Raw genomic sequence first — 10,303 nt, 5'->3', positions numbered from 1 at the left:
TTGTACGGAACAGTGTTTTTCTTCCCCAGCTTTTACTCCAAAAGTGATGGACATTTCACATCTTCACAAAGTGGAAATCACCTGCTCCTTCATATTTAGTACTGAATGGATGTTTTATACTCCCCCTCAGTAATCTTCAACAGTCTAGATCCCAATATAGCACCATCCAAAGGACATACTGTGCATCTCTCTTGCATCTCTGGAGCAAATGCTACTACTATGGAGGTGAGACACAAAGTTTACACACTGGTAAACCCAGTGCATCCTGCCAGGCTGGCAGTCCTGATGAGGTGTTTGAACCATGTGGTCCACTGAGAGCATGGAGCCAGAGAAAGCACACACCCAGAGCAGCTTCTTCAGCAAGGTGGATGTGCCCGACCATGCTCACTACATCGTCGCCTTATTCGTCTTTGTCATCGGGACGCTGGGCATCACTGGCAACGCGCTGGTTATGTTCGCCTTCTATAGGTGGGTTAGTGTGGTTTTTTGTTGTTGTTGTTGTTTTTTTTTTTTGCTTTGAGTCATTGTATTTGTGCGTGCCTGTTCTTTTCAGTGGATATAGTCTGAGCATTCCCTGCGGGGATGTGATAATCACTGAAATGTTCTGGTCTCAGAGAACTATGGAGAGACAGAGAGACAGAAAGACTGAGTTGTGTGCATGTGTAAAAGGAGGTGTTCTTTTTGTGGGCTTGGGTGTTAGAAATGCTTTAATCTTTCTGATTTAGGAGGCAACAGCCTCTGAATCAACTGTCTTCAGTTCACTGCAGAGTGAGGGTCAGCATTTGTCATGTCTCTATATCCCCCAGAGGATCAAAGGGTTTCCAAAAAGCTGGCGATTATCAGTAAAATAATCTTTGCATCTTAGTGTCCTGCATGAAAAATCATCTTAGTTGCATGGCAACGATGTAAAAGGAGGAGTTTTTCACTGGAGTGACTCTGTGCTGTATTCTTGAGAAATGATGTGAAGTACTGTGTAGAAAAAGGTGTCAGGTTCTATCTTCTTGAATATGACAAAACTTTTCCAGCCTTTTGGGAGAAACATGTTTATGCAAAGCAGCTTGAAGATCATAGGCCATAGAAGATCACAGCTGAGGCTTTTCCCCAAATATTATCTTTTTTTTAAATAAATTAAAATGTATGTTTAGTATATGTGGTTTCTTTTTGAATTTGTTGAAATGTTTTTTTAACTTTAATAAATCAAATTCATACTTCAGTTCAAATCAGCTGTTAAGTTCATACAGTCCATTTAGAGTCACATGTATGTCACATTGCTGTGATTCTTAAAGGTAAGCTGTATTTTAAAAAGTTAAAGAGGGATATTGTGTTATTAGTTGTGTAATTTGGACCATGGGCCTCTTATTGTGCTATTGATGCTAAATGTTCCACAGAAACTGGGTCAGAGACAGAAAGTGTGAGTGTGTGAGTGTGTGAGTGTGTGAGTGTGTGCGTGTGTGTGTGTGTGTGTGTGTGTGTGTGTTTTCTGGGGATTGTCGGGAGCTTTTATATTCCATCTGTCCATCACCATAGATAGATTAGATGGGTTCTCCATTGTGTTGTGCTGATAATTTGTGTTTACTGAATCAGAAATGCACATGATGTTATGAGTTCCAAGAAAACTCTCTCACACAGAGACACACACACACACACACACACACACACACACACACACACACAGAAAGGGAGATAATGGTCTCTCAAGTGAGATGTCACCCAATATGATGATTTTCCAGGAATGAAGTGTAGTATCGTTCATGCACAGCCACAACACACACACACGAAAATGTTCAAAAGTAGACACGAGTGTATTCACAGGATGATCTCACATACAAAACCTGATTGCTTGGTGTTTGATTAGCGAACAGCCACTTTTAATTTGGCGGACACAGAAACGGGCTTTAATCAATAAAAAACTGTGGAGGCAGACAGCAGGTCAATACGCTGCTTAATCAAGCTGCAGTGAATGCAGGTTCACACAGAGTTGACCAGTTAAGCAAACTGCATCTGATTCATGCTGACAATTAAGCAGTTCATTGAGTTATGCATTCAAAGATACTGAGAGATACAAGTGTAACTCATATGGCACTTTTCCTTCCTCTAAAAAAGCATGACTAACAGACATTTAGTACAACAGATGCCCGAGTAGTTCTGTTAGCTCTTTGACATCTTGATCAAAATCTCTATAACCAAAAGGAGAAAGCCTCTTAAAAAATAAATTCTAAATATTTTTAGTATATATAATTACTAATTGGTTATATGGTCAGAGGAATAATCATTACACCATTATGATTACTTTTAACTGAATTAAAATTAAATTATTACTAAATCTTGCTCTTAAAGTTGCAAAGTATCTTACTAAACTTGCTCTGAAAAAGCGACAGTCAAAAAGCTCAAAGTCTGACTGATTAAAGCAAACAAAGGGCAAAAAAGGTGCATACTGTTCGAACTGACCAACTTTTCGTACTCTCTTTCCTGTGTGTGTGTGTGTGTGTGTGTGTGTGTGTTTGTTTAGTAACAAGAAGCTTCGTAACCTGCCTAACTACTTCATCATGAACCTGGCGGTTAGTGACTTCCTCATGGCCTTCACACAGTCCCCTATCTTCTTCATCAACTGTCTCTACAAGGAATGGGTGTTTGGAGAGATGGGTACTGCTACTCTTTGTTTTCTAATATCTTCAAATCATACTTCAGTCAAAAACAGATTCGATGAAACAGTATTCTGCTCTTGTTGTGGTTGACATTTCTAAAGGTTTTCCTTCTCTGCAGGCTGTAAGATGTATGCGTTCTGTGGGGCCCTGTTTGGAATTGCCTCCATGATAAACCTACTGGCCATCTCTATCGACCGCTACCTGGTTATCACCAAGCCTCTGCAGTCCATACACTGGAGCTCCAAGCGAAGAACCGCCCTGGCCATCCTCATGGTCTGGCTTTACTCTTTGGCCTGGAGTCTGGCTCCTCTTGTTGGCTGGAGTGAGTTTCTTCTACCTGGATGTCTTTTCTTATCATCCTCCTTTACTTGTGGCCACAGAAGTGAAGCACGTTAATACTCGACATGTACATGTTAGAGTCTAAGAGAAACAGGCAAATGACCTGTGCTTTAGAAAAATATATGCAAGGATGAATATACTCGATTCACATCCACCTGCAGTAATACAGTTACTGTAGTCTTGTGTCAACCCAGTTGCCAGAAAATATTTATATTGTATGTTTTTGTAAACACCAGATATGTTACATTTATGCATCATTTTAAAGCAGGTATGTTGAAATGTTTCTCAACAGTGCTTTGATGATGGTGTGGTTTCATTTAGACACAAACATCCTTCAGTTCTGGTTAGAAAAAAAAACATTTTAAGGAAAAAAAAACATTTTGGCTTTTATGGCTTAAACATCGCTGAGGAACGCCATGATGTGTTGAAAAAAAAAACTCCAAGATTCAATGCCATAAGCACTGCTGGGTAATGCTGCAGTGTGCCATCTGAAAACCACCCAGTTGTGATGTGTGGCTAAAAACGCGCAAGGTGCCATAAACATCGCTGTAAACGTTGCAAAGGCTTAACAAAAAATTACCAGCGTTGTTGGTTTCAACCAGTGGTCTGCTGCTTGGCAGGTGTCTCTCACTAAGGTGCCATGTCATTCACCTCCCACTGACAAAAGCAAGTTTATATTACATCACTTTAAAAATGTGGCTATGAAACCTATGAAACATGCACATATTCGCAGTTTGCATAAATGTACAATGCAAGCATTTTCTTGTGGCGACTGGCTTCTTTTGTCAAACAAAATGCAGAACCATTGACATTTTATCTGATATTTTACTTCCTGTGATACAGTGATATTCTTTCGCCATTTTAGGCTCCTATATCCCGGAGGGCCTGATGACATCTTGCACATGGGATTATGTCACATACACATTGGCCAATAGGAGCTACACGATGATGCTGTGCTGTTTTGTTTTCTTCATCCCACTGGGAATCATCTTTTACTGCTATCTCTTCATGTTTCTAGCTATAAGGAAGACTGGCAGGTACTCTAACTCTTACATCAAAGAGTATGCCTATGTTATGTATGTAACTATTCTGAGATACATAAAATATATATGAGGACAGATATTTTTTTTAAAAAATACCACATTAAAAAAGTCCAGAAGTCAATTTTCAATCAAGTCCTCCAAAAACGCAGTATACTGTGTAACTTTAGGTGCATTCATATTTGACAGAAACAGTAGGTAGTTGTGTAAACTGTGTCTAATGAAAGTGTGCAACATCTCAGACTGTCTGTCTGCTTTAGGTACACTGTTTCAGACAAAGGTGTCTCTAATTAAGAAACTTGTGTGTAATACATGCACACATACAAATATGCCTATTGTAAGTCAGTAGTTAAGTTTGTAAATGTTAGTGACATGACAAGATGACACATGTAAGACCACAAGTTTGCACGAGTCAGTCAGTAACGGTGGACCGGTGCTTACAGCTCATTGCATGGGAAGTGCTAGCTTCAATCAATCAACTCTTGATTATGCAGAGGTTGTTGAAATCATAATTTGCTCAACTGTCCAGTGTTACTTGCAAAATCTGAAATTTGCTTCAGGGTCCGTCTCTCTCCTTACCTGTCCCCTCCACCTTGCTCTGTCCACAGGGAGGTAGAGCGTCTGGGGACTCAGGTGAGGAAATCCACTCTGATCCAGCAGAAGTCTCTGAGGAGTGAGTGGAAGTTGGCAAAGATTGCGTTTGTTGTCATTGTGGTTTATGTCCTCTCCTGGTCACCGTACGCCTGCGTCACACTGATTTCCTGGGCTGGGTAAGACTTATTGCACAGATAAAAATGTTTTCTCTGCATTGGTTTCATTGAACCTGTACATTTGTAGATTATATTTTTTATCTTATGCATGTTCTATCTGTAATAGTAACTTTGCTGTGCTGTGGTTAGTGTTCTTTGAAGACTCCAACAAGTTACGTTTTAATACATAATGACCCTTTATTGTTGAGGTGATGGCGATGTAACCTGTTGATCATCAATACAGGAAACATCATAAGGCATGCAGGGAAAAATAGATTAAGATGACAAAATCACAGAGTATTTATGATTCCTACCACAAACAAGTACATACATACAACGCATACAAAAGCTAGCTGAGGAAAAGACAATTTCACTAGAACTCGGGAGTGTCAGGATATACCGATATTGACAATAACTGTTTTATTTAAGAAATAGAATATTGGCATATTGTAAATAATACACATATGATAATATCGCGATTATCGCAAATAATCCAGTGCCTCTTAAATAATTTCTGTTTCTTTGCATTCTTTCTTTGTCTCTCTTTCCATTTTCCTTCGCTCGTATTTTTGGTGTAATTTCTTTACCAAAAAATACTCAAATGCACAAAAAAGTGAAAAGTTTTTCACAATTTTCTACAGATGTTGCAATTTTATCATTACTGAGTACTTTTGTCTACCATAATCATGTAGTGAAAATCTGATATCCTCACAGTTAAAACCACACAGTTCACATTTCATATTTGGTCTCATTTGAGCACAGGCTCTTTGCACCTGCTGAAAGAGTTTTCAATGCGACCAGAGATTTCTTTAGGCACATCGTAGTGTTCTCTGCATGTTTACATGCTGAACATGTTGCTCAATAAATTTTACATGGAAAAGCTGTTGTAGTTGTGCTACAGCAGCACAAGTAAACGGGTTTACAACCTCCACGATGTAGCTTAAACAGAAGGTTTCTGCTGCGCTACATGCAGCATTTGCAGGTTCATTGGAAAACCATCCAAAGCTTAAAATGGGTTTCCAAATTTCCTCTCGAATCTAATATCTTTGCCTAAATCTCTAAGTTTGAATTACTTTGGACATTGCATGCATCAGAGGCGACAGATTTTCATGTTTAACTGCAAACAAATATTACAAAAATGTAAATGTCGTTCTTTTCTGCCTTTCCATTATAACATCTGGTGAGATATGTTTGATCTAGTTAAATTTCTATGTGGCTGCTTCTAGAAAGGTTCTCTTTGAGACAATCAGAGCTGTCACTGCCATACTTGACTCTGACTCTCTATTATGGTGTGCTGGCAATTTAGATAAAAATCACCCCAACATGGCGTTGGATGTGTCATTATATAATATTGTGTCAGCTAGAGGCCAAGTATGAGTGACCTACAACAGACGGTGAAGTTGTTCATGTGTCCTTATCCAACGCATCAAACAATAAGTAAACACATGCATCTCCTGGGACATACATAAGGATGAGGTGTTGTTGTGTAACTTTGAAATGACATCTTTTTCCTGCTCACTTAAAGGGAGCAGGAAAAAGACACCCCCCACACACACACACACACACACACCAGATCACATGGACTGAAATCACCCCTCTGTGGCAGCTGGCACTTTTGTAGATAATCCCCGATCCAATATGCCCCTTCATTGTGTTACAAAATATAGAAAGATAAGGGGAACTTTGGGTTGCGGTGGGCATTTGCTGTTGTCATGCCACAAACAAACGACTACAAAATGAACACATTTTGTTCAAACTGCTGTTGTTCTTCGTTCATAAAGGCACGCCAACATCCTGTCTCCGTACTCCAAGGCTGTCCCTGCAATTATAGCAAAAGCCTCCACCATCTACAACCCTTTCATCTATGCTATTATACACAACAAATACAGGTAATTGATGAATCTGTGCTGTTCTGTTCCAGTTCAACTTTCACTCTCTATCAGCTTGTATTACATCTTGTAAACAGTTAATAATAAACTGAGCCTATCTATGAATTTATTTTGTTCTGTATTTTATTAGGATGACTCTGGCAGAGAAGTTTCCCTGTCTGTGGTTTCTGTCTCCCACTCCTCGCAAGGAATGCATCTCCTCCTCCATCAGCGAGTCCTCTTACAGGGACTCCATCATCAGCAGACAGTCCACAGCATCAAGAACACACTTTATTTCAGCTTCTTCTGACATGGTAATCTTTGTTTAGCCATATTTTGTTGTCCTATGAAATGGCTTGTAGTGGATATCACTGATCTGATTTAATTATGAGAACTCTCTTTCATTTGAAATGTTTTTGGAGTACTTTTACAGTCTCTTAAAGGTGTACTGTGTAGGATTAAGTGGCATTTAGCGGTGAGGCTGCAGACCTGAAACTTCTCCCATGTGCCAAACGTGCAGGACAACTAAAGTGGCTGACGTAAATAGCCAGTGTAAAACTACTGTTTGGTCTGTCTGTTGTGAAAGATATACTTGTGTGTGTGCGTGCGTGCGTGCGTGCGTGCGTGGTTATAAATGCCCCTAAATCCTACCAGCCCATTGTCATTCCCAAGTTGTCAAATACTGCCGTTTTGTCAGTGGTTTTGGCATAAGATGCCAACACCAAATTTGAGATACCAACGTGCCAGCAACAAACAATTTTAACACACAAATTTTTGCCTTTTCGGCATCAAATTAGGGTGTTAATGTCTTGAATTTCATCTAAATAAAAGTCCCCTGCTATTTTCATGTTTTGTTTTCTTTTTAATAAAGAGATGGATGATTTGGAAAAAAAAAAAGAGAGCAGTTTTTGAGAGTCTTCCAATAGCTCATTAACTGTTTGTGACAGCCAGAGCAGACATTTTTCATTACAGGCTAAAAGCTAAATACAATCCAAGATTAAGCATAAAACTTTCACTTGTGTTTTTTTTACTTATGAGTTTCGTTGCAATCCAATTGAAATTGTGTTGCAAGGTGAAAATGTTTTAACATTTTCTTTGAAGTATGTCCAGCACAACTGTGAGAATGTTTTTCATTCTGCTGCTTTAGTTTCTTAAAAAGTTTGAGTTTTACTTTTAGAGGAACTTTTGTCCAACTTAGTAAAATTACAAGCTGATCTGAGGTGACGTCATCTTTAATTTCCTCAGTTTAGTGCCATTAATTCTGTTCTGTCTTACAGGTTTTAAGGGATGTAGAGATGGAGCCTTTAGGAAGGAAGTCAGGTGCCTCCATCAGAAGCCTGCCATCATACAGACAGTCCTCCAGAGGCAGGTCCTATAAAAAACAAATAGAGCGGAAGACCACCAAGACCCAGCCAGCAGAGAAGGTGAGACAACACAACATAAAAAATTTAAAACAGCTTAAATATGTTTCAGTTGATTAAACAAACAGTTTTTTTCTGAAATTGCTAGCACCCATCTACCATGAGTGACCCATCGAGCACCTGTGACCACGAACTAGTTTCCAGTTCTCTCACCGTCGCTTCTCTCCCCCTACTGGTTCTTACCAGGAAGCGCAGCCAGAGCCTGACCAATGAGATTTCATATGCACAAGAGAGGAAAGGCAGGCTCAGTGATTGCCTCAAGAGCGACTCTTTTGATTCCCTGAATTTTGGAAAAATCTTGCACACTGATCACAGGTCACCTCATGGTGTCCCACGCATAATTGTCATCAGCCCGACATCTGAAAGTAGCCTCATCAACCATGACAGTGTCTGCTTAGAGGAGAGTGTTGAGGCGATGGAGAACAATGTTTTTGTCAGCCTGAACTTCTCATCAGAAGTCTTTGAGGCAGTGGAGCTTCTCTCTTGACCAGCTGCTGGCCGAACCGTAACTGCCCTTGTACTCTTTTCCACTGGAGCTTTGTTATTTATTATCATTAGTCACCACAAAGACACCACACTCTTCTTTACAGGCCCAGACTTCTTTTGGCTGTGGACAAAGTATTCATCAACTAAAATGAACATCTACTGTCTGTCTCTGCTTTCAGACTCAGCCTGTAAGTCAGTGACACTCTGTTGCTAAGATAACTGGAGTGCAGAGGAAAAGTTGGTATGCAAAATGAAACAGAAAGACCTGGTTCTGGTATGCAGTGTTTGTCAGACTTTGGCAGGGACAGGTGCACCCTGAGGGGCAGCAAGGGCTGCAGAATATTTTTATTAGATCCCTAAAAAATGACAGTGTAACAGTGTTACAACATGTTTTCATGAGTTTTGGGCCCGAGCTTGACATACCAGGTCCTTAGTTTAGCTATTCAAGCTAAAGTCGATGTCGCTTTGATGTAAGTTTTGGGCTAAAATGTTTATATTCTTTTACATTTAGGCATACTTCATAGATTATCTTCTGGAGACTGATACAGAGGGGACATTTGCATCCGAAATTAGGCCAGTTTAGTAAGAAACAATGGTTATACATGCGCCTTAATGGGAAAAGGTCAAGTCAAGTCAAATATATTTATAGAGCACATTAATAAACAACTAAATTTGACTAAAGTGCTTTACAAGGAGAAATAAAATCAGGAAATTAACAAATAAATTGCCATAAAGAGGAGAAAGTAAGTAAAGTCAATAATAGCATACAACATCATGACAAAATCATAACACAGAAAACAGCATTGCACAAACAACATCAAAATAAAATAAAATACAGGTAGCGTCTGTGGCAGTGTAGTCGGACATGTCATGGTGAAAACATGAACAGAAAAACAAGATTTCTGTTTATTCTTATCACAAAAAATGTTACAACAACTCTAAGAAGGGACAGAAAAGCAATTATTTTAGGTTGCGAGGCTGTTTTTTTTAATGGTATAACAAGTATGTATATTCAATTCTTGTATTGTTGTAGTAGCCTAGTTTCTTCAGGCCATGTGGACCTCTCCAACTTTTCATTTGCAAGGAGACAGTGGTGTAATGTGAGGCTGGTAGTACTGGTCAAAAAAATGAAGCTGAGTCAAATGTGTCTCATAAAACTTTTTGAATTTTCTTTGTGGTGACTTGAATATGTCTTGCTCATTGTGTGGACACTGTGTTGTGTAATAAATGCTTCACTGTTCCCTCAAACTATACTAATTTATGTAAAAAAAAAAAAGTAATCGTACTGTTTTTATTGCTTGTGAATGTTACAGTGTTGTTGCCAGTGATCTGAGTGAGTGTGTGATTTAAAATCCCACTATAGGGAAGCACCAGTTACATAGTTTTATATACAGTACGCATACGACCAAAGATGTTTGCTGAAGACTGTGTTCATTTTGTTATTAATATTATTGGATGGTTTATTTATGGCACTTTTTTTTTTTACAAAATCCTTTCTGTGTAGACAGATACAATTACTTTGGTCAATGAATGGCAACTCCCCTTGCTCTTAACTGGCTAATTTTTCCTATTCCTCATCAGTGTAATCTTTTTAGTAAGACCCATTTGCAGCACACAGCAGCAATTACTACAGTAAAAAAAAGAATGATTGATTGATTTACATCTATGATCAAACTTGGTCTAATGTCTGTATTGAGGTTGCGATGATATGAAATTCTTGTGGTATAACCATCTCAGAGTTTCACAGTATTATAG

The 10,303-nt window shown here is 39.0% G+C and overlaps 1 protein-coding gene across 1 annotated transcript; it reads left to right on the top strand.

Moving 5' to 3' along the window:
• Window positions 1-301: 301 nt before the first annotated feature.
• Window positions 302-8,867, top strand: LOC121944445 (melanopsin-A-like). Its single transcript, XM_042488231.1, has 9 exons — window positions 302-468; window positions 2,510-2,643; window positions 2,764-2,967; window positions 3,850-4,021; window positions 4,633-4,794; window positions 6,555-6,662; window positions 6,793-6,955; window positions 7,919-8,065; window positions 8,151-8,867. Exons 1-9 carry the CDS (start codon window positions 302-304, stop codon window positions 8,547-8,549), a joined length of 1,656 nt encoding a protein of 551 aa, XP_042344165.1. The 3' UTR covers window positions 8,550-8,867.
• Window positions 8,868-10,303: the final 1,436 nt, after the last annotated feature.

Source organism: Plectropomus leopardus, chromosome 6 (assembly GCF_008729295.1).
Source record: "Plectropomus leopardus isolate mb chromosome 6, YSFRI_Pleo_2.0, whole genome shotgun sequence".
Classification (NCBI taxonomy): domain Eukaryota; kingdom Metazoa; phylum Chordata; class Actinopteri; order Perciformes; family Serranidae; genus Plectropomus; species Plectropomus leopardus.
Note: the sequence above shows the minus strand (reverse complement) of the source record. Positions and strands in the feature narration are given on the sequence as shown.